Source organism: Melospiza melodia, unplaced genomic scaffold (assembly GCF_035770615.1).
Source record: "Melospiza melodia melodia isolate bMelMel2 unplaced genomic scaffold, bMelMel2.pri scaffold_18, whole genome shotgun sequence".
Taxonomy (NCBI): Eukaryota; Metazoa; Chordata; class Aves; order Passeriformes; family Passerellidae; genus Melospiza; species Melospiza melodia.
The window spans coordinates 12,677,599-12,702,204 of NW_026948525.1; the positions used below are offsets into that span (position 1 = coordinate 12,677,599).

At 43.7% G+C, this 24,606-nt stretch overlaps 1 protein-coding gene across 1 annotated transcript in view; it reads right to left on the bottom strand.

Moving 5' to 3' along the window:
- Positions 1-666: 666 nt before the first annotated feature.
- Positions 667-24,606, bottom strand: part of LOC134433378 (olfactory receptor 14J1-like) — a gene marked incomplete at its 5' end in the record, with an annotated part of 43,966 nt that continues 20,026 nt past the window's right edge. The window contains one exon of the mRNA XM_063182234.1: positions 667-675. Within this exon, the coding sequence (XP_063038304.1) occupies positions 667-675 (9 nt within the window). The remainder of the gene's footprint in view (positions 676-24,606) is intronic.

Here is a 24,606-nt window from a genome sequence, read left to right on the forward strand (position 1 = left end):
AGCTTCGAGAAACTTCTTCTCTCTGGGGGTTGTGGTTGGCTGGTGTCCCGGGGCCCCTCCTCTGCTTTACGTTTATTGGCTATATCCTCATGCCAGTTATGTTGTGTGCCTCCCTACCTATTCATAGATTGGTTTGCCGGGTTTCCCTCCCTTCTCCACCCCCTCCCTTTAAAACCTTGTTGCTCCGCCTGTTCGTTGCCATTTGCCGGGGGTTCTACTATCTGTTGGTTGCCCTCTGCTGTGGGACCTTCCAATAAACCGACCTGTTACCCCTAGCAAGTGGTCGCCTCCTCATTCGTCCTCTCAAGTGCAAATAGTCCAATTCCGAGATCCAGCCCAGCCCGAGGCCAAGACGCCAAGGGGGGCTGGCCTCCGATGCGTAGGGGCGTCGGCCATTCTCACCCCTTCAGCTAGCCGGACTTAGGGCCGCGAACGCCCTAGCGCACACCAGGGCAGCGGGGCAGGGCCACGACAGCAGCACTGGCAACACCAAGTGCTGCTGCTGCTGGGCACAGCTGCTGTGCCAGCCCTGATCTGCCTCCAGCTCTGCACACAGACATTGCTGCTGCAGCTCCACAGAAGGCAGCAAAAGGGGAATCTCTACAAATAACTTTGCTGAGACATCCTTTATTCTGTCTAAAGCCTCTGAGAGAGCCCAGCTCCGCATCAACAAATCTGGGGCCAAAGTGAATGTGGAGCGAAAAAAAGTGGGAAATGGCAGAATCAATGACCTTGCTTTTGGACAGTCTTAAAAATAGAAAACAAGGAAAAAGAACCCTCAAAATAAAAGGAACAACATATATCAATGATTACTTTTATTACAGGTGATTTTACTGTTTCTGAAATTTTCTGGTCATAAGTGTCCGCACTGCAGCCTTGAGCTCCTTGTTCCTCAGGCTGTTGATGAGGGGTTCAGGGTTGGAGGCACCACCGAGTACAGAATTGACAGGGCCAGATCCAGGGATGGGGACGAGATGGAGGGGGGCTTCAGGTGGGCAAAAAAGCCAGTGCTGAGAAACAGGAAAACCATGGCCAGGTGAGGGAGGCAGGTGGAAAAGGCTTTGTGCCGTCCCTGCTCAGAGCGGATCCCCAGCACAGCCCTGAAGATCTGCACATAGGAGAAAACCATGAACACAAAACAGCCAAAACCTAAAGAGATGGAAGACATAAGAAGTCCAAGTTCCCCATGATAGGATTTGGAGCAGGAGAGCTTGAGAATCTGGGGCACCTCATAGAAGAACTGGCCCAGGGCATTGCCTTGGCACAGGGGCGGGGAAAATGTATTGGCTGTGTGCAGCAGAGCATTGAGAAAGCCACTGGCCCAGGCAGCTTCTGCCAAGTGGGCACAAGCTCTGCTGCCCAGGAGTGTCCCGTAGTGCAGGGGTTTGCAGATGGACATGTAGCGGTCGTAGCACATGATGGTCAGGAGAAAATTCTGCTGACATGAAAAATACATACAGAAATAGCTGTGCAGCACATCTTTTGTAGGAGATGGTGCTGGTGTCCCAGAGGGAATTGTGCATGGCTTTGGGGACAGAGCCAGATGTCTTCTTCTTCTCTTCCACCCATTCCTGCTGGGAAAGTAGCCCCTGCATGCCTTGTTCCTGTGCTGAAAGTTGACAGGTACAGTAAAAATTGAATTCACCCTTTTGGTATCAGCCCCAGGCTTTGTGTGGGCAGGCAGAGGCAGGCAGGAGGCAGAGCTGTCAGCAAAGGAAGGGCCCAGCCAGGTGGGGCACCCGGGGGATGCCGACAGCCTGCAGGGACAGAGGCGCAGGGCAGGGACACCGTGGGACAGCCTGGGCTGCACAGGGCACAGGGATGGGCAGCAGCTGCAAGACAGCCCTGCCAGAGCCAACTTGGGCAGCACTTTGGCCATGGCTGCTGGGCCTGGGCCTGAGGCAGGAGCAGGAGACAAGTGACCCTTGCAGGGCTGGGGCCTCATTGCCTCCTTGTCCCTGCTCAGCAGCCTGGCAGGGGCCGCCTCATGCTCCTGCCCTTGGCATTGCACAGCCCCACATGCCAGTGCCCATCCCGGGAAGAGCCCTGAGCAAGGAGGGAGAGACAGGATCTGCCTGGCCAGGGACTGGGGCTCAGGCCTTGGCCCTGTGCATTCCTCAAACACATCCAGCTTTGCTCAGCACCAGAGACACCTTTGCCTTGCTTGTCCCCAGCTGTCATCACTGCCTCCAGTGTTCTGCTCTAACTGGAACCTGGGGACACTTTCCCAGTGGTGCCCCTCAGTGGGAGCCATTAAAACTTCAAGAAAATTTGGAGTTTAATTTAAACTTTGTGTTACTGACTCTCAAAGACTGAGTCTGATGTAAACAGCAGCAAAGCCCTGAGAGGGACATAAAGTTTTCCTAGTCCACTTATGGAGAAAGATTTCAAAGAGCAGTAATAAAATATACATTCCTATTTTAAAGGGTGTCTTTGATTACATTTCTCTTTAGAGCAGAGGTGATTGCAGCATTCTGTGATTGATATTGATCCAGGGTCTCTCCTCAGCAGCTCTGGCCTGCTCACAGAAGCTGTGCCTGGAGCTCTGACCCAGTGTGGACAACCTTGCTCCACATTGCCCAGCCCCATCCTGTCTGTCCTCACTCCCCTGGGACCTGCTGTGCTTGCAGAGCTGGCTGCACTCAGCCTAAGAGGGGTTTTCACTTTTTTGGGTTTTTTTGCAGTAATCTGAATCTCCTGAGTTTCCCTCTGCAAACAGCACATTGCTCAGGTGTGTGCCACCAAAGGCACTGCAGAGCTGCCCTGGGCCAGCTGTGAGGGTGGATCATCAGCCCAAGCTGCACTGGGCCACTGCAAGGGGCTGTGGCCATGGGCACTGCACTGACCCCACTGCTGGGTTTGGCTGCCACGGCCACCGTGAGAAATGAAACTGTCCTTGGAAACACTGGGGAGGTCTGGGAACGCTGTGGGAGACACTGGGACCTACTGGGAGTGACACTGGGGAGGACTGGGACAACCTGAGGACCCTGGGGGCATTGCGGAGAAAACTGGAGACACTGGGGCATCATGTAGATCACATTGGGAGGAACTGGGAACGACTGGGAATGAACTCAGGTGTATTGGGACAGACAGGGCTGCACTGGGAGGGATTGGAGGAACACTGGGGTTGAACTGGATTCTACTTGGAATGAAATGGGCTTTAGTGGGGTTATAATGGTCTGTACTGGGAATGGACTGGACTGTCCCTGGAAGGACTATAGGAGGGTGATTTGGCTGCTCCCGCCTCCCCCACATCCCATTTGCCGAGGCTCCCACCCATCACTGTTCGCAGCCAATCATCACTAGGAATCTGGGCCTAGGGGCCGTGCCCAAAAAGGCACCATATTTTCTCTTTGCATACAACTCCCATCATGCCCCGCGGCCCCATTAAGCCCCATCGGAGCCGGGACTACAACGCCCGTCATGCCCCGCGCTCCACAGTACCCCAGGATCTGCCCCCATCTGTCCCATCAGTGTTCCCCAGACGCTCTAGGATCCCTCAGAGCCCCCTCACCGCCCATTCGGGAGCCCCCAAAAGCGCCCCGGACCCCCTGAGTGCTCCCAACCCCACAGATGCCCAGTACAGCCACTTGTGGAAATTCATTTCCTCTCATCCCCTGCGGCCCCAGAGCCCCTCAGAACACAGTCCCGCGCCTAAAACTCCTGCTGTGCCCTGTGCCCTAAAGATCCTGGTTAGAGCTCCCCGAGCTCCCCGCAAGGACTCCCGAATTTTTTAAGTTCCCGTGAGGGTTTCAAGTCGCGGCTCGGATGCAAAAGTGTCCCATAACAGCCGTCCCTGACCCCCAAACATCGTGATCAAGCCACTTCTGGGACTACAGCTCCCATTATGCTCCGTGGAGCAACTCTGGCGCTATTCCAGCCGGGACTTCATCTCCCGTCATCCCCATGCCCTACCGAGATCCATTGCAGCTGCGCCTAGAACTCCCGTGATGCTCCGCAGCCCTATTAAATCGTATGATACCTGCGCCTTCAACTCCCATCACCCCCCGCGCCCCAGAGAGCCCCGTGAGAGCCCCCCAAGGGCCCCCCTGGACCCCCAAGTGCTGCTCCGACCAAGAACTGTCCCTCGGAATCCCTGAGTGCCCCTCCAAGTGCCCACTCGGCTTCCCCAAGTGTCCTCCAGACCCTCAAGGTCTCTCTGAATTCCCTCCCCAGACCCAAAGCTGCCCCAAATGTGCCCCAGAAATGTCTCCAGGGACCCCTAAGTGCTGCCCCTTGACCCTGTGTGAGAAAAAGATGATGAAAAAGGTGTCAAAAAAGATGATAAAAAGACTAAAAATATAACTAATTAGCATAAAGAGGAAGAAATAAGTCGCCAATAAATATTAATTAATTAATGAAAGGAATTGTGTTTCTTAGCATGAGAGACAATTTTTTTTATTACTAAAAAATTTATAGATTTTTAAAGAAAAATACAAACCCAATGTAATAAAAATAATAAAAATATTATTATAAATTAGAATATTATGTTTATAACTTTGTTTATTAATTAAATTTTATTTACAAGGAAAAATACTTTGATTTTTTATGTGTTTTGAGATGTCAGTCCCCGGTAGGTCATGTCAGACATAGTGAGGTTGGGGGTGAGGAGCAGCTTGTCCAAACAGGCTCAGCCTGCAAGGGGCTCATTCTTCTCCCTGCCCAGACCTCCTAAGGAGACATACAGCATCAAGATCACCTGGGAAATGCTTCTGTCCCTTCTTCTCTGAAATGAAAACAAAAAAAAATATTCCGTTGACTGAAAAGAAAAATCATGATGTGCACTTTGGAATCTTCCTCCTGAAAAGAACTCCAAACTGACTCTAATCACTGGACAAGCCCTGGACACTCAAAGACAGTGGAAGGGAGACAAAGAGCTCCTGAGGGCTTTCTGTATTTTAATCAGCCCCACGCTGGATTTGGGGCTGGCTCCAGGAGCCTCAGGCACGCAGAGAAGGATGAAGAAGCTGCTCGAGGAGTCAGCAGTAAAACTCCAAGTGCCTTGGAGCATGGCTGGGCCCCAGGGAGGGCAGGGAGTGCCAAAGGCTGCCCAGGGCCTGGTGAGAGCAGATCCTTGAGGGCAGGATTGCAGGGAGCCACAGGCTCTGAGCAGGGAACTGCAATGCTGAGCAAGGCCCGGCAGAGCTGGGTTTTCTCTCCTGTCAAGAGTCTCTGGGTAGACACTGTTGGTTTCAGGTCCATGGTCCCTGTACTGCTCTTGGCCTGTTCTGGTTAGGGTGACAAAGGCAAAAAGCTCTGACCACGGTCCTGATGTTGTCTTATGTTTTCTGTTGTTAGAAGTGTTATTTTAATTCTTCATTTGGGTGGTGGCTTGTTGTTCTAGGGGTTTTTGTAAGGTCATTCTTTTCTTCCTGGTCTTATGGGATTTTCATATTTGGTTATTATGACATAATCCTCTTCTTTATGGTGTCGGGTGGTTCGCCATCTTAGATTAGAGTGGGAGTGATAGTAAAAGGTTTTAGAATCATAAAATTTCGGGAATTAGAAAGAAGCTAGACTCAGTGGGGCCCTGGAAAAATGTTTAAAATGGACTCTGAAAATGTTAGGCTTTGTGTTTGCCAGATCATGTGAAATTGCATTTATTTAAGCAGTATATGAAAAATGATATAATTGTGATGATTATTTAGTAATTAAATATAATTATTGTATAATCATAAGAGGAATCATGAGCAACTATGTTAGAAAATTAAGGGGCACCACGAGGAGCCCATGCTTGGCTGAAATCTATGTAGCCAATAGAACAATAGAAGTTTAATAATTAACATGAAAGTTATATAACGATAAAATATAAAAACGTATTCATCCTGAATGTATGGTTGGAGACAGATTTGAGTTTGTACCCCTGACACCCAGAGCTCTTCAATAAAAGCACCTGCATAGAATCATTCTTGTGATTATGTGCTTCTGAATGCTAACAGGAGCAGTGCGGGTAACACCTGACAGTGAGGGGATTTATATAATTATAAATCCCTTAACTGGCATTGGAACTAGACATAGCTATTAAACATTCAACAAACAATCTGTAACTAACATTGGAACTTTATATTAACTCCTTTAACAACGAACTTTATATCAATTTCTTTAACAATCGATTCTCTACCATTTTCCCCTCTAATTGTTCAATTGGGCTCAAGCCTGCATCAATTAGCAATTACTTCTTCTTGAAAGTACAATTTTTGATATTGGTTGTAAATTTGCTTGGCATCTTCATGTTCTTGGTCATTCATTATCATGGTTACTTTTGCTTCTTTCTTATTAAGCTCTTTTGGTATCATTACACTTGCTTGTACACCAGATGTTACAACTCGGATTATACAGGGGAGCATGCAAAGTAGGAGGATCAAACTAGCAATTTCACATAAGATGAAAAAGGCTATTTTATTCCACCAGTTTCCTTTTAATGACCAGAAATTGTCCCACCAGCTGGTGTCGAATGTAGGGGCCCACTCTTGTGTTCCAACATAAACTAACTTACAGATTTCCTTTGAGATATTTCTAATTACTTCAGTGCAGTCATCTATTTCTAAGCAGCACTCAGAGGAGTTAAATTTTCCACAAATAATAAATAATCTACTGCTAGTCTGATTTGATACACCACAGTACTAGTCAGGGATAGTTGGTTGTTTATGTGGTCTAAAGCCAGAGAGGTTCGGTTCGATACCATCTCGAGTGCTTCTTGTAATCTCAGAATCCGATTTAACCCCGTGTAAATTGGGCTCCGGTGTCTCCAGGACCCATCTTGAGCCCAGGTCACTGGTCCATAAGTGCAAATTATTTCCTGGTGGTCCATACTGTGTTTTTCCGTGTCTGGGTTCCTCCAGTTTCAATTAAGTTTCTTTTTGGGCAGCTAGATCTGTTCAAATCATCATATACTGGGACCCCTAAGTTCAATCCAGACTCTTTTGGGAGTAAGAAAAATGACGGTTTAATAATTCCCATAGTGCAAGTGCTGCTTCACTCCCCGGGTAATTCAGTGTAAGCCACATTCCCACATATCCAAACCAGGTTTTCTGGAGCTTTCCGAGAAGCATCACTGATAGCCATTGGAAATTCCCAGTACTTGGATATTTCTCTCACTCCCCAGAATGGGTTTATTCCTTTTCCAGTACACTCATGGAATTAATCTCCTTCTTGATAGATACACCCCATTTCTTTCTTCCCAATGGACCAGTATTTATTGGGCTTTCTAGGGATCTGTCTAGCTAATGGATGTTTTACTTTTAAATATCTTTTACAGGACATTTCTCCTACTGGGGTTTTATACATTTTCCCTTTCCTAGATATACATTACTCTTCTCCAATTATTTTAGACATTAATTCCCACCATTCTTTTCCTCTTTGTCCAACAGTTGGTACTTTTTGTCTCGTTTGTGTCCATTTTAACATATCTATTGGTCTTAAGCTGATCCCTTCCCAAGGCCAGACTTTGGCCATTTGTGTATTTCCACAGATTCAGCAATTACTTACATTCAACTCTTTACTGATCTTTTCCACTAAATCTATGAACCAGTTTTTCCCACTAGATGTTTCTAGGTCTTCTTTCTCATTTACTGATGTTGTTACTTCTTTCTCTTTTATTAAGTCCTCTGTGCCTTTTTGATTGGACTTATGTTCAAAGCAAAGCCAAGCATCTCCTATAGGACACTCCCCAAGCAGTCATTGCTGGTAAGTGGTTATATTTTGTGAAATCCAGTAAGTCTTCCTGTGCCCTTGGTAGGTTGCTAACAGAGAGAGGTTGACACAGTTTAAATTTGTATGTACTTGTATTAAAGATACGGTTTCTTCCCCTCTGTAAAGAGGGTAGTAACATTGAGCACATGGGCTCTTCTGATTTCCCAGCGTGTTGTTAACAAGTTAGATCAGTAAGAGCATTCCCAGGAGTCTGGTATGAGGCTTTCCCCTAAACTCTACAACTACTGAGCTGCACCCAGTGATTGGAGTGGCTGTTTTTAGGCAGACTGTAGACTCACCCAGCCTTGCCTCCTGCTTATGCTTTTCTCCTACAGAAGAGCTCATTGGTTTTAGTACAGAGTTTTTAATTCTCTCAGTGTCAACACATTTGACATTTCTTTACTAATTTATTTTTGCCCTGATGGATATTTTATAGGAGATTGCTTTGTACACTAAGATTGGAGTTAACTGGGGCATTTAAACTTTTCCACATGAAAACATGACCTAAAAACCTTGAACTCAATGGTCAGATGACTTTAAGAATTTTCGGTATCCAAAACGATAGAAAAAATACTCCAAACAAATAACGAGGTATTTACTCTTATGCCTAATCCTACAAAATTACAATATACGCGGAAATGAACAAAGGCTCCAACACAAACTAAAACCTGTACATTCATTATTAATCACTAACTAATAATAAATGCAACAGGAAAGTATCTACTTTTCAAACTCAAATTAAAATATAAATAACATTAACTACAATTTTTAACAGTTCTTAACAAGTTTTGATTATTTAAACAGTTCTTAACAAGTTTTTGACTATAGACAGTCTCCAATAGTCTTTAGGTCTCCTTTGGAGGGTTAGCTTTAGATCATCTGAGTGATTAGTCACAATCCATTCATCAGAAGACTTAGAAGGGGATGTGGTTGGTTTTGACTCTTCAGTGGGAGTTGGTGCAGGTCCTTTAATCTGGGTTATATGTGTCCACCCCTTCTCTTGGGCCATATGGCTGAATTGCTGGTGAGTAGGACCTGAAAAGGGCCTTCAAACTTAGGGGTTAAAGGTGAAGAGCTCCATGATTTAACTAACACCCAGTCCCCTGGATTGATGTTATGGCCCTTAGTGTCTAAGGGAGAGGTTTGAGGGAGATAACCCTTTCTCCTAAGATCTTCGAATGTACTTCCAATAGCCTTTAGATGTTTTAGGGTGGCTGTCTCTCCTTCTGGATAAATTCCCGTGCTATATGGGGTTGTCAAGAAGAGGATTCCAAACATCATTTCATACGGTGAGACTCTTATACCTGATCGAGGCCTTGTTCTAATTTGTAACAGTCCTAAGGGTAGACAGTTAAGCCAATTCATCTGGGTTTCTGTAACTAATTTAGTTAATAGGTTTTGGATGGTTTTATTCATTCTTTTTACTCCTCTGGAGCTCCAGGGATGCCAATGGGCTGTGCAACCTCCATTTCATTCCCAGGGCTTCAACAACTTGTTGTAAAACTTGGACAGTAAAATGTGGACCTCGGTCAGAATCGACATTATTTATCAACCCATATCGGGGAATGATGTTTTCAAGGATTGCTTTTGTGGCTGCTTGGGCTGTCTCTGTTTTGGTCAGGAACGCCTCTACCCAATGGGTGAGGTGATCCACGGTAACTAATAAGTGTCTGTATCCCTGAACAGGGGACATTTCTGTGATGTCTACCTGCATATTTTGGAATGGCCACAAGGCCAACTCACTTCCCCCAGATCAGATAGTACTCTTCTCATTACTTTCTGATTAATTGGTTGGCAAGTTAAACATCCCTTGGTAACTGCCTTTGCTATGGTACGTACTCCCATGCACATATGATCCCTTGGAAAGTGGTCACATAATCCTTGTATTCCCCAATGGGTCAACTCGTGTAAGTCCATCATCACCTTTCAGGCTAGAGCTTTATTTAAAATTTGCTGTCCATCAGGGGTCCGCCATTCTCCATTTTCTTTTTGCTGTGATCTCATTTTTTCTAACTCTCTTAATTCTTTCTTGTCAAAGATTGGTTATTCCTCTTTCCTTTCCCTACTAGATGTTCCCTCTATCTTAAGAATTTTAACTGGACTTTCTTGTTCCTAAGCTACTTCTTTCACTACTTGATCAGCTAATCGATTTCCCTTTATTTTCGGGGTGTCCCCTTTTTGATGTCCTTTTATGTGAACTTTGGCTATCTCAATTTGTTTCCTTAGGGACTCTAGTGCTAATTTTCTTAGCTCTTCATGTATTAAATTTTTGCCTTTAGAATTTAGGTACCCCTGTTCTTCCCATATTTTTCGAATGTATGGGCAATCCCAAATGTGTACCAGGAGTCGATATAGGTTGTTCCTTTATCTTTTTCTAGTAAATCTAATCCTCTCTTCAGGGCACAGATTTCACAGCACTGGGCAGACCAATTTGAGGGTAGCTTTCCTTTTTCCTCAGCTTGCAGATTCTGCCCATCTATGGTTGCATACCCTGAGACCTGTTTACTGGCTACCATTTGTGATGGTCCATCTGTAAATAAAATTCTCCCATGTGGGAGGGGCTTATCTTCTAAATCTTCTCGCACTTTAGTCTGCATTTCAATAATTTGTAAACAATCATGTTCCAGGTCTTTTAATGGCTCTCCCGTGAGGAACAGGGCTGGATTTAAACATTTTGAAGTGAATAATTGGAGGCCCTTGGTACTTATTAGGTTGACTTCATACTTTAGTATTTGGGCGTCGGTTACCCCCTGAGGAGCCTTGTGACTTAAAACATCTTTCACATTTTGTAGTGTATGAATCTTCCCCTTTCAGGTTAGTTTCTGTGTGTCTTCTATTGGGGTGGCTGTTGCCTCTATCACTTGCACACAGGCTGGCCACCCTCTGGCTACTGGATCTGGTAACTTGGAGAGAGATGCGACCGGCTTCCTGCATCCTCCCAAGTCCTGGGTGAGGACTCCACAAGCTATCCCCTCTTCCACGTTTACAAATAGGTCAAAAATCTTTTAAAGGTCTTGTAGGCTCAGTACAGGGACACAGGACAATTTAGTTTTCAGATTCCGAAGTTGTTCCTTGTCATTTGAGGTCCAGGTTACAGGCTCTGAGTCTATCAATTTGTCATATGGAAATTTAACGCTTTTAGTGATTTAATACTGATCAAGCCATAATCTGCAATACTCAAACAAACCTAATAATTTTCTAACATCTCTTTTGGTCTTTGGGACAGGGATGGACAGAATTCCCAAAATTCAGGAGGCCACGAAAGGCTTAGACAAAATGAAAATGATTCACTATTGTATCGAAGTCTGGCCTAAGTTAAACCTGCAGGGGGAGTGGCCATGGTATGTGACAAGAGATCCATGGATGTGTTCCCAATTAAACCAACACCTGAAAACCTGAGAAAGTCCCAATCTTGAGCAGTTAACATATGCTGCATGTTGGCAGAGGGATACCACCGGCAATATTATAAAAGTCTGTAAACTACAAAAACAGGAGGAAAAGAATGAGGGGAGAGAAGAGGTTAGTGTTAAGTGGTACCCCCTTGATTACTTACCTCCTTCTCCATTCCCTCCTATTTACCTGGCAATTCCCCAGGCTCCTCTCCCAGATCCCCCCCTTTTACCTCTGGCATCTCCATCCCCAGAATCAGCAGCTGCTCTGATCCCATTACCACCTCCAATTAACACTCCTATGGTCAATACTCCTACCCTAACCTCAACTCCCTTACCTGCTCCAAACACTACTGTCCCACCTCCCTCTAATCCAGTTATTTCTCCAGTCTCCCCCTCAGCCTCTTCAACTGTCTCTCCAGCCCCATCTCCAGTGTCCCTTCCTACAGGTTCAGTCTCTTTCCCCTTACCTACTGCTATACCATTACTCCCTCCTAACTGGGAGGTGAGCACCTCCATCTCTAACCCAGTTAGTATAAGTCAACTAGCCCCACTCCTCCTGTTTCTTCCCAGAAGGGTAACCTCACGGAGGGACCTTACTGTAATACAAGATCTAAAACATCTAAAGTGGAGAAGCTTTTTCCTCTTAGAGAAGTCCCCATGGGTGGGATATGTGGGGGACTTGTGTTTGCGAATGCCCCATTAACAGCCACTGAAATTTGAGGCTTTGAAAAGGAGTTAGGGAACTTAGTGGAGGATCCAGTAGGAATATCGAACCAAGTAAATCTATTTCTAGGCCTTAACATTTACACCTGGGGAGAGCTGAACTCTATTTTTAAAATTTTATTCAGCGCTGAAGAAGTGAGGATGATCAGGGACACAGGAATGCGGATGTGGGAGTGAGAAAATAATTCAGGAGATCCCAGTGACCAGAAATTACCCTTACAGGACCCCGAGTGGGACTCTAATGAAGAGGAAGATAGAATGAACATGGAAGAGTATAGGTCCCTGATGGTTAAAGGAATAAAGAAATCAGTTCCCTGAAGTAATAACACAAAACTAGCTTTTGATAACATGCAAGAAAAGGATGAAACCCCAGCTACTAGGCTTAAGAGATTAAAGAGGAACTTCCAATTATATTCCAATATAGATCCTGATAGCTCTTAAGGCCAAGTACTTCTAAAAGTGCAATTTGTTACAAAATCGTGGCTGGACATATGGAGAAAGTTAGAGAAAATGGATGACTGGCAGGAGAAGGGAATAAATGAACTGTTAAATGAAGCTTTAAGGATATATTTAAGGAGAGAAGAAAAGAAAACTAAAGCTAAAGCTAGAATCATGGTAGCTGTAGCCAGGGAAAGTCTAGGGGTAAAGAGATCAGCAGGGACAACCATCGAGAATCAGTGAAAATGGACAAAAGTCCTCCTTTGAAACACCCAAAGATAAACCTATACTACCTCCATGGGTGGATACAAGCAAGAGACCAGGGGCACCACTGAGTGACAGGAAATGTTATTACTGTGGAGAGATAGGACACATAAGAAGGGATTGCAATAAACTCTCTTTGGATGAGGCAATGGTAAAAGAACAAGAGGCTCTTGAGAGACTCCTGAGGGATGACAACAAGGGGTGTCAGGGGCTTTACATGCTAGGGGACCCAATGTACCATCAAGAAGAGCCTCTGGTAAACTTTGAAGTCGGTCCCCAAAGTGAGGAATTTGAATTTTTAGTTGATACCGGAGCAGATAGATCAAGTATAACGGAATTACCCACAGGAGTGACAACTGGGAGAAAGGTCTGTGAGGTGATGGGAGCAGAGGGAAAACCATTTAGAGCCTCCATAGCTGAAAACGTAGAAATTAAAGGAAACGGAAGGCAGCGTGTGGCTGACTTTATCTATTTACCTAATCTAGAAAGTAATTTACTATTAAGGGACTTACAAATCTCATTAGGAGTGGGGATTATCCCAAAGGATGGGAGAATGATGGTTCAGATCATGAAATTGACATCAGGAGATACAGAGCAGATAAACGCAGAGGTTTGGGCAGGAGAAGGAAAGAGGAGCTATCTAGACATCCCACCAATAAGAATTGAAATGCAAAAAGGAATTCCTCCCGTTCAAGTAAAGCAATACCCAATGTCTATTGAGGGAAAAAAGGGACTGACCCCTGGGATTGAGCAGCTATTAGAGGAAGGTATCCTGGAGCCGTGTATGTCTCCCCACAACACCCCTATTTTAGCAATCAAGAAGGCAGATGGAAAAATACCAATTGGTCCAAGACTTAAGGAAGAAAAATAAGAGAACTATAACCAGGCATCCAGTGGTCCCAAATCCCTACACCCTCTTAAGTCAGATCCAAAGGGAGCATGCCTGGTTTACTATTATAGATTTAAAAGATGCATTTTGGGCATGTCGTCTTGCTGAGGAATGTAGGGATTGTTTCGTGTTTGAGTGGGAACATCCAGAGAAGAGGAGGAAACAACAATTAAGGTGGAAGCGCCTACCCCAAGGATTTACTGAGTCCCCAGATCTCTTCAAGCAAGCCTTAGAAAGGCTTTTAGAACAATTCAACCTGAGACCAAAGTACAAATTCTACAATATGTAGATGACTTATTAATATCTGGAGAGGAACAGAGTAATGTCAGGGCAACGTATACGCCTTTTAAATTTCCTAAGAGCAAAGAGTTTAAAAGTATCTCAGAATAAATTGCAATTTGTGGAAGCGGAAGTTACTTATCTGGGACACATAATTGGGAAAGGATATAAGAAATTAAGTTCTGAAAGAATTTCAGGCATACTATCCATACAAGCACCAAAAACTAAGAGAGATGTCAGAAAACTATTAGGCTTATTTGGGTACTGTAAGTTATGGTTAGACCAATATACCCAAAATGTAAAATTTTTATATGACAAATTAGTAAATGCTGACCCAATAGAATGGAGAAATGAGGATGACAAAAAACTAAATAATTTGAAAGATAAACAATCCTCAGCACCTGTCCTAAGTTTGCCCAATCTGGAAAAAGAATTTGACCTATTTGTAAATACCAAAAAAGGAATTGCATATGGGGTGGTAGCCCAAGAGTGGGGAGGGTGCAAGAAACCAATTGCTTACATCTCCAAACTGCTACACCCGGTAGCTAGGAGGTGGCCCACCTGTATTCAAGCAGTTGCTGCAGCAACCACCTTAATTGAAGAGACTCAAAAACTCACCCTGCGATGTAGAATAAGAATCCATGCACCACATGACCTAAAAACAATTTTAAGGCCAAAGAGCCCAGAAGTGGCTTACTGACTCCAGAGTAATAAAGTATGAAATAATTTTAGTAGATGCTAATAACCTAGAGCTGGTAACCTCTAAAACTCTAAATCCAGTGCAGTTCCTCTCTGGAGAGCCATTATTAGAACTAGAGCATAACTGCTTGGAACTAGTGGACTTTCAGACAAAAGTTAGGGAAGATCTAGAAAAGATACCTCTACCTTATGGAATAAAATTATTTACTGATGGGTCTTCGAGAGTAGTGGAGGGAAAAAGGATGTCTGGATATGCAATAATTGAAACTACAGAAAAGGAAGACATGAGATTTACCGAGAAGGGCAAACTGCCTTCTAATTGGTCAGCTCAGTGTTGTGAAATCTATGCCTTAAAGAGGGGACTTGACTTATTGGAAGGGGGCCAAGGGACAATTTACACTGACTCACGGTATGCCTTTGGGATCATTCATACATTTGGAAACATTTGGGAGGAACGTGGGTATCTGAACTCCAAAGGAAAAAACTTAGTGCACACAGAACTGATAAGATTAATATTAGAATCTCTACCTAAACCTGCAGAGATCACAGTGGTGCATGTTAAGGGACATCAGAAAGGGAATACCATCGAGGAAAAAGGGAATCAGTTAGCTGACCAAGTGGCTAAGGAGGCAGCGTTAAACCCAGGGGAGCCAGTGAAATTACTCAGGTTAAACAAAGTGTTAGGCGAAGAAAGGAAAGGAAAACTAGTATTCAGTGAGAAAGAACTAAAAGCAATAAAAGAATTAAAAATGCATCAGGGGAACCAAGGGGAGTGGTTGACACCAGATGGGTGTAAATTTTTAAATAAAGCCCTAGCCCAGAAAATGTTAACAGAGATACAGGAATTAACCCATTGGGGGAGTCCAAGGGTTATGTGATCACTATTTAAGAGAAAACTTATGTATCGGAATACATGAGTTAGCAAAAGCAGTAACTGAGGGGTGCCTAATTTGCCAAAAACTAAATCAAAAAGTGATGAGGCAGACCATGCGAGGGGGAAAAGAATTAGCCCAAAGACTATTCCAAAACATTCAAATAGACTTTACTGAAATGCCCCCTGCACAGAGTTGCAAACACTTATTGGTAATAGTTGACCACCTTACTCATTGGGTAGAAGCCTTTCCAACAAGAAAAGAGACCGGAAAAGTGGAAATAGTAGCCAAGATTATCTTAGAATTCTAACATCAATCCCCGATACGGGTTGGTGAACAATATTGATTCAGATAGGGGACCACACTTTATCGCACAAGTATTAAATAAGATAATTGAGGCTTTAGGAATAAAACGGAGATTACATACCCCATGGCATCCCCAGAGCTCTGGGAGGGTAGAAAGAATGAATAAAACCCTCACAAATATATTACCAAAATTAATTGCAGAAATGTAGATGAACTGGCTCAAATGTCTACCCCTTGCCTTTTTAAGGATCAGGACAGGACCCTGATCAGATATAGGGGTTCCGCCCTATAAAATGATATTTGCACTCCCATTTTTAATGACTCCATATAGTAGTGGGGACTATTTTGAAGGGGAAACAGCTACCTGAAAGTAAATAGAAACCATTGGAAAGACCCTAGAGAGTCTGAGAAAAAGAGGATATCTTTCCCAAACTTCCCCCCTTGATACAGATGTGCACCAAATAAGTCCGGGAGATTGGGTACTAATGAAGTCATGGAGTAATACCCCATTATCTCCAAAATCTGAAGGATCCTTCCAGGTATTACTCATGACACACACTGCAGGAAGGACATGAGAAAGAGGCTGGACTCACACCACTCCAGACAAAGGACCGGTACCACCCCCACCAAACAGCAGACTGGATCCAACAGCACCAGCTACAGACGCTTCCACATGGGCTGCAATCCCGAACTCGGACAATCTCAAAGTTACCTTTAGAAAGAGACCAAAGGTTGCTTAGAAAGACTGATAAAAGTACAAGAGACTAATATATTAAAATTGTTATACTTTTTATTCAAGTCATTATTATTTATTGTTTTTGTTGTTGACTTAGGAATGTAGAATTTTTAGTTTGTGTTGGAGCCTTCATTTGTTTTGGAGTATATTATGATATTATTGGATTAGAGATTAGAGTGAACATTTTGTTAACTCTTTGGTGTAAAGATTTCATATATTATCATGAATATAGAGAATGGGTTCCTCCATCTCTTTTAAACTGTTCAAGGTTACAAGTTGAAGAGTTATAAGAATTAAATGTTAGTGTGATAGTTAAGTTCAAAAGGTTATATCACCAATAGAGTTCTAATAATCTATTTTTCTCCAAGGAAAACCCTGGGGGTTTCAAACCTACTCTCCTACAGAACATTCCTCGGGAGCTATTAAATTGATAGAAAGTGGGAGGAAAGAGAAGGGAGAAAGTTCCCCAATCCTAAGAGGCAAGGCCAGGTGAGATCATGGCAATGGTTCATACTGGACTCTTGGGAGGACTGGTGTTATTCCTGTTTATGGAAAGTATAGGGAGTAAGGAAAATCTATGTACTATCACTCCCTACACAATGGGGAGAACCTCGCATCCCTGATAAGGGTTCACACCAATGTAAATCCTTATTTTTTAACTACTCCCAGTTATTTACCTGTCAAGAGGACGGGAAAGTCTATTCGATTGCGAGAAGCACTGCCTCATTTAGGCAACGCTTACTTGGAGAATGCCCTATAGGAAAAACTTGGTTTTGTTTTGAGCATGAAAGTAATCAGGAAGGACTGAAAGATCTAATAAAGGAAAGACAATTAACAGTAACCACCAAAAAGGATGAAATAGAAATGCCCTTAGGGAAGAACCTATTCCTAGACCTAGTTGAAAGAATTAATAAGGAACTAAATCTAACCAACTGCTGGGTCTGTGGGAGTACTAAAATGACAGAAATTTGGCCATGGGAGGGAATTAGTTTAGGACCATTAGAAGTTCTAAAGTGGGAACAATCAGGACAGAAACCTCACATTTTAGGACAAAGAAGGAAATAACAATGGGACTTAAAATCTAAAGTAATTGGGGAAGAATGCATAATAAGGGCAGGGAAGAGATATAATACCCCAGTGGGAAAGGTGGCATGCAAGAGGTATCTAAAGATTGAATACTTAAATGCTAGATGGATTCCCCAAGAAACAAATCAATAATGGTCCACTGGGAAAAGGAAAAGGGGTGCATTTATCCTGAAGGCTATAGGCTGCACAAATGTGCAGAAAAAGGGGTAAACCCCTTTTGGGGAATAAGACAAATATGTAAATATTGAGAATACCCTTGGGAAGTCTGAGACATCTTTTGGAAAGCCCCCGATCATCTATTTTGGATTTGTGGCAACACAGCCTATACTACTCTTCCAGGAGACTGGATGGGAAGCTGCACTATAGGTGTCATCAAACCTGCTTTCTTTCTATTGCTAAAGGAATCAGGGTCAAGTTTAGGGGTTCCATTGTATGACAATTTGAGAAAGACTAACTGGAAAAAGAGGAATATAATTGACCTGGGGGGAAAACAAACCTGGAAGGGAACAATCTGGACAGCAGAAGAGATAATTAACACATATGGACCTGCAACTTGGGCCCAGGATGGATCCTGGGGATATCATACTCCAATTTACATGCTCAGTAGGATCATTCGACTCCAGGCAGTACTAGAAGCAGTGTCCAACAGAACATCACTTGTCCTTGACCATATTAATTACCAATTGGCCCAAACTAGAACTGTCATCTACCAAATTCGACTTGCAGTTGATTACTTAGTAGCCGATGAAAGAGGGATATGTGTAAAATTTAATTCATCAGAGTGCTGCCTGAAAATCGATAATAGAAGTGAGGTAATAAGAAACATCTCAACAGAAATAGGAAAAATAGCATATGTGGGAAATCAGGAGTGGACTCCCCTAATAGGCACCAGTTGGTGGGATGATTTTTGGTCTTTTAAAGGGAAATGGTGGAAGAAAGTAATCTTTATAGTAGTGGCGGCATTAATAAGTTTAATAGTCTTACCTTGCCTACTCCCATGTTTAAATAAGATTATATCATCTACAATTCAAGCTAGTACAGAGGTTTCAGAAACAACTGCTCAAGCCAAAATAATGATGATTGAAAGTCAAGAAGGAGAACATAAAACAGCTAAAAGAGTTTATGACTAGTATCAGAAATTACGGAAGTTTTATGTCCACGAAACAGAAATTACAAATTGATGCGGGCTTAAACTCGATCAAAAAGAAAGAGGGGATATATTGTGAGGAATGAAAATCCCGGAGATGACAGCTCTTTTTCAGAGTAGCAATTGGTAGTTGATGTTAATGAAGTTGATAAGGTCTTAATTTGAAATGTTGGTCTGTTGTTAAACATTGAATGTTAGAGTTCTAGGACTTGACTTTAGTTGCCGTTGTTAAATGTTGCTATATTACCCTCTATTTGTATCCCTCCTCGTCATGCTCTCTATTTGTACCCCATGTTAGTCTGCTGCTAAACATTGAACGTTAGAATTCTAAGACTTGCCTTTAGTTGCCGCTGTTAGATGTTACTATTTTACCCTGTATTTGTATCTCTCCCCGTCATACTCTGTATTTGTACCCCTTTCCCTCTCATCTGGGATTTGTATCCATTCCCGTGGGGAACCACTTCCCCGGCTCCCCTGCTCCCCGGAGGACTTGCACCGGGACTGAATTCAAATGAAAGGCTGTGGGAACTATATGAACCCTCTCAAAACAACAAACCAGCACATAAACTTTGACTTTAACCCACCAGAACCACACTAAGTCACCCACTCTAGACCAGAGCTGGATTCTGTCCTGTCACCATAACTTTGATAGTACCCAGCTTGAAAGATACCCCTGGACTAAGAGCCAACATCACCTTCCTAAGGACTCTCGTGAGGACGGAAGCCCCAGCTGTGCCGAAAGACAAAGCTGCACTCCTCCTCCTCAGCGTTGTCTAGTGGGAGCAGTGGCGGTGTGCACGACCCCTCGGGTTCCCCACCCAGAGCTGACTTTAATAAAGGCCTTTTAAAGGAGCTGCTATCCTGGCCTGTGGAGAGCATTATTAATAATTGGTTAGCTGAGAAAGGCCACACTGATATAATGCTACTGGTTAAACTGAAGGAGAAAAGTCAGCAGTCAGCAAGCTAAAAGGAAGAGTCAGCAGCGACTTTGCTGCAACATGAGGATAGGGAGTTGAGATTAGTCTTGAATACATCTTAAGAATATGTAGAAAGTATCAAAAGTAGAACCATAAGAATGTAGAAGTAGGCGTAGGTGCTGATATGTAAGCTGACTAATCTTGAGCTCAACTTTTGCAATATGTATGAAGCTCATTATTGACTGTATTTAACTTGCTGTACTGATCAATAAAATTGAGCCTGTGATGATCAAACTGATGTCCTGGTTCCCTTCCGTCGACAAATGGTGGAGAATGCGGGCATAACCGAATCTCTGCCCTTTTTCTCGGATTAAAAGAAAAAGGGATTACGCCACGGTCCGGAAGTTGGGTTTGGGTCCCAGCAGCCGGGACGGTGCCGGAATTTGAAGCACCCTTAAGGTTCACAACTGTGACTTAAGCCAATACGTGTCGCAGGAGCCTGGAGAGCTGCAACAGCGCGCGCTGATTAATAGGTATGGATAGGCAAGCGGCATATGATTTATTTACCGCCTATTTAGAGCGGCGTGAGATAAAAGGGATAGATTTAAAAAAGGAGTTACCAGGGTTATTAGCTTATGGCCATGCTAAGGGTATCTTTTCTAATCCTCATACAGTTCATGAGTTATCAGAGTGGAGAAAGTTTGGGGAAATATTGTGAGATACAGTACTAGACGATGATAAGTCAGCAAAGAAATTCGGGAAGTTATGGCGGGTGGTGTATAACACGTTACTTCAGCAGGTCTCTGAGAGAAAGGCAGCAGAAAGGGCAACAGAAGCTCATAAGAGGAATATAGGGTATGGTCGTGAAGATGATCCCCTGGCACCCTCTGTAACTAAAGTACTTATGCTTAAGAGTCCCCAGCAAAGTGGTGTGGAGGATTTCTCTATAGGCGCAGTGGAACCGTCTGCACCTTTCCTGTCAGAGGGGGAGGGCGAGTCGGATGGTGGGGGTAAGAGCAAGGCAGCCTTGCCTCCGCCACCAGCTTCAGGCGAGTCGGATGGTGGGGGTAGGAGCAAGCCAGCTTCGCCTCCGCCACCAGCTTCAGGCGAGTCGGATGGTGGGGGTGGGAGCAAGCCAGTTTCGCCTCCGCCGCCAGCCTTGCCTCCGCCGCTACCCCTCAATGAGCCGGCTCCGGTTACAGCTTCGGTGGGGGGGTCACTTCCCCCGCCCGAGCCGGCTCCAGCGGGGGGGCTGGTTCCCCCCCGCAGGCAGGCTCCGCTTGAGCCGGCTCCGGTTTCACTGTCAGCTCCAGCGGGGGAGGGGGGGCTCCTGCTTCCCCCGCACGAGCCAGCCCCTGCTTCACTGCCCCCCCCGCGCGAAACCTCGGTGTCTGCACCGAAGCGCCAGCAGCATAGCACCCTTAAAGGACCAGATCCCATCCCAGGGGCACACCGTGATCCATGGGGGGAGATGGCTAAACAGAGGAGGGAAGCTTGGGCTGCTTTGGCGAAAGAAGTAATGCAAATGGGGGATGGTGAGGCGGTGGAAATAGCTTCTAGTCTTGCATGTCCGGTCACATACACACCACAGTATGATGCACAAGAGAACCCTACGCATAATATAGCAGAATATACTCCCTTAGATTGGAAGCTGTTAACTCAGCTACGTTCTACGGTTAGTCAGTTTGGAGTAAAAAGTGAACCTGTTAAGCAAATGTTAGATTATCTTTTTAATACTCAGGTTTTATGTCCTAATGATTTAAGAAGAATAGTTCGGTTGATATTTACTCATCATCAGCAGTTATTGTTTAATGCACATGACCCATTACATGGAGTAACAGTAAAGGAGCTGATGAGCTTAGAGGCATTTTTACGTACAGAAGTACAGATGATATCGGGAGAAGATAAACTTACAGAGTCTATGTGGTTAGTGCGTGCTGCAATAGACATAGTTAAAGAGCCAGGAGAGTTACCGGCTTATATGAGTATTAAGCAAGGAAGAGAAGAATCATTTAGAAATTTTATCGATAGAACAGCTACTGCTATAGATCGGGCTGGTGTTGCAGAGCACTATTGAAGCAGGTGTGCTTTGCAAAATAGCAATCCAGCAACCCAGAGAGTGTTAGCTACTTTAGGGGCAAATTAGACTATTGAAGAAGCATTAGAGTGAATGGCATTAATGCCAACAGCTTCACAGGCATTTATAGCAGAAGCCTTAAAAGAATTAGGATTAGAGTTGCAAAAGCATAGTCTACTCAAAATCAAGTGTTAGCTGCTCTTGCTCCTCTCCAAAGAGGCTCACTAACAGTCACGAAAAGAAGCTCGAGACCATTCATCAAGTGTTACCGATGCGGCAATGAGAGACAGACACAAGTTACTGCCGTGACATCGGAGACACCAGCAGCTGCCGTGACATCGCTGCTACCTCCTGTCTGCAACCCGCAACAACCAGGAGCCTCGGCTTGGACTTATCAGCAGCAGTAGACGTCACACTAATGACGAACCAGCCTGAGAGGATACCCACTAGAATAAAGGGTCCTCTTATACTAAATAGACAAACATGTAGAGCATTATTGCTGGGACGTTCCTCTATAACTATGTTAAGATTATTTGTTTTGCCTGGTGTTATCGATGCAGACTTTACAAGGGAAATACAAATTATAGCTTACACCCTTTATCCTCCGATTAAAATTACAAAAGGACAACGCATTGCACAATTGGTACCACTGTCACCAATGACATCAGGAATACAATCATTTACTGGACAAGCACGGGATGAAAAAGGTTTTAGCTCTACCGGTGTTACACTTTTAACTGTAGATTTACAAAATAGACCAAAACAAAAAGTTGAAATTACCTATGGGCATCAAAGCATAACCCTTTATAGATTATTGAATACAGGAGCAGATACTAGCATCATTTCTCCAGAAGCCTGGCCACAACATTAGCCTCTATTTCCTTCATCAAACATGCTCACAAGAATAAGAGGATTTACATTAGCAAGCAAGTCGCCGTCTTTGTCTGTGTGCATTGAGAATCAACAAATATCTGCTGTGTTTTCAATTGTTCAACTGCCTCCTACAGTTTCCTGCTTAATTGGAAGGGACATTTTAACACAATTGAGAGTGATGTTAACTAATCAGCACCCTTTAAAGTAATTGCCATTGCTTAGACTTTCCCCATTCCACTCACCTAGAAAACAGATACACCGGTGATAGTTAAGCAATGGCCATTAAAAGGAGAGAGTCTTATGCATGCCCATGAATTGGTACAAGAACAATATACAAAAAGGCACCTAAGACTGTCCACAAGCCCTTAGAATACACCTATTTTTGTAATCAAAAAGAAATCAGGGAAATATCGTTTGATACATGATTTGAGAGCTGTAAATGACCAAATAGAACCAATGGGAGCCTTACAGCCTGGTCTTCCAAATCCAGCTATGATTCCAGAACACTGGCCACTTTTAATTATTGACCTAAAAGATTATTTTTTCACTATTAGCCTGCATCCTGATGACATGAAGAGATTTGCTTTTACTTTACCAGCAATAAATCGTGGGGAACCAGATAAAAGATTTGAATAGACATCTCTTCCGCAGAGCATGCGCAACTCTCCCACTTTATGTCAGCTTTATGTTGATGCAGCATTACAGCCACTACGTCGTAAATAGCCAGCAACTATAATATATCATTACATAGACGATATTTTGTTTGCACAGCAACAGCCATTCTCCTCTTTACAGATTAACACCATTATAAATACTCTTGCTGCATATTCACTTGTTATTGCTGCAGAGAAAATTCAGACTACAAAGCCCTAGAAATATTTGAGATAGACTTTGACGAATCAAATAGTGATACCACAAAAATTAGAATTACAATTAAACATTAAAACTCTACATGATGCACAGAAGTTGCTGAGAGACTTACAGTAGCTGAAGCCTATTGTAAGAATACCAAATCACTTATTAGAAGCCCTACGGCCTTTGTTAAAACGTGTGGACCCTACTATTCCTGTACACCTGACAAAAGAGCATCATCTTGCCTTGCAGCAAATTAGTAACTGTGTACAGCAAGTGTATGTGTCTCGTCGACAACTCGACCACCCCATTGACCTTACTATTTGAAATAGCCCTTGCCACTTGCTTAGTGCTCTCTCTCAGTTGCAAAAGAAAACGGGGGAGATACGGGTGTTGGAATGGTTATCACCACCACTACAGCATAAGAAAACAATATCTTCAAAAATTGAACAATTGGCTGCATTAATCAAAAAGGGGCGTCTCAGAATTCTTGAAGTGGATAGTAGAGAACCTGCTACTATTAGATTACCTATGGAAAAAGAAACCTTGGACTAGTACTTGATAAATTCAAAGAATTTACAAGAAGCATTATTGATGTCACCTGCTAAAGTAGAGACTAGTAAATTAGTGCCTAGAGTTTTGCAATGGATGACAGAATGGAACTGGATTACTCGACCTTTGAGAGAAGAAAACCCCATAGAAGGAGCTATTACAGTTTTTACAGATGCAGGAAAGAAATCAAGGCGTGCTGCTGTTACCTGGCAAGAAAAAGGACAATGGAAGCATCAACTCCTCACAGCAGACCCTGCAGATAGCTTACAAACTTTGGAATTGTTAGCAGTAGTATGGGCGGTGTCCAACTTACAGGAGCCTTTAAATGTGGTCACAGACTCTATGTATGTTGCAGGAGTAGTCAAACGAATAGAGGAAGCAGCAATTAAGGAAGTGAACAATAAACGATTGTATGAGTTACTGATACAGTTAAGGAAGGCTTTACGAGAAAGAAAGGCAGCATATTCTGTGATTATAAGAACCCAAGTTCAGGATTATGAGAAAAACCTGCAAAGGTATTGGGGTCGGGGGTATCTTTGTGTTTCCTCACCTACAGGGCCTTTGTGGGTGCCTGCTAAGTGGACTAAACCTGTTTTTGATGCAGCCTCTGGTGGATCGCCTTACAGAGGAGGACAGGGAGCGACTGGGGAAGAAACTGCTTCTAGTCCTACAACCACTACTGTTTCAATTGAAGGGGTACTCGGAAGCGGTAGACAGAGCACTGACACGTCACTACCGGACAGCCCAGGAGTTGATTGGTTTTATTGACTCATTATCAACTTTTCATTTAACAGATCCAGCGAAACTACATT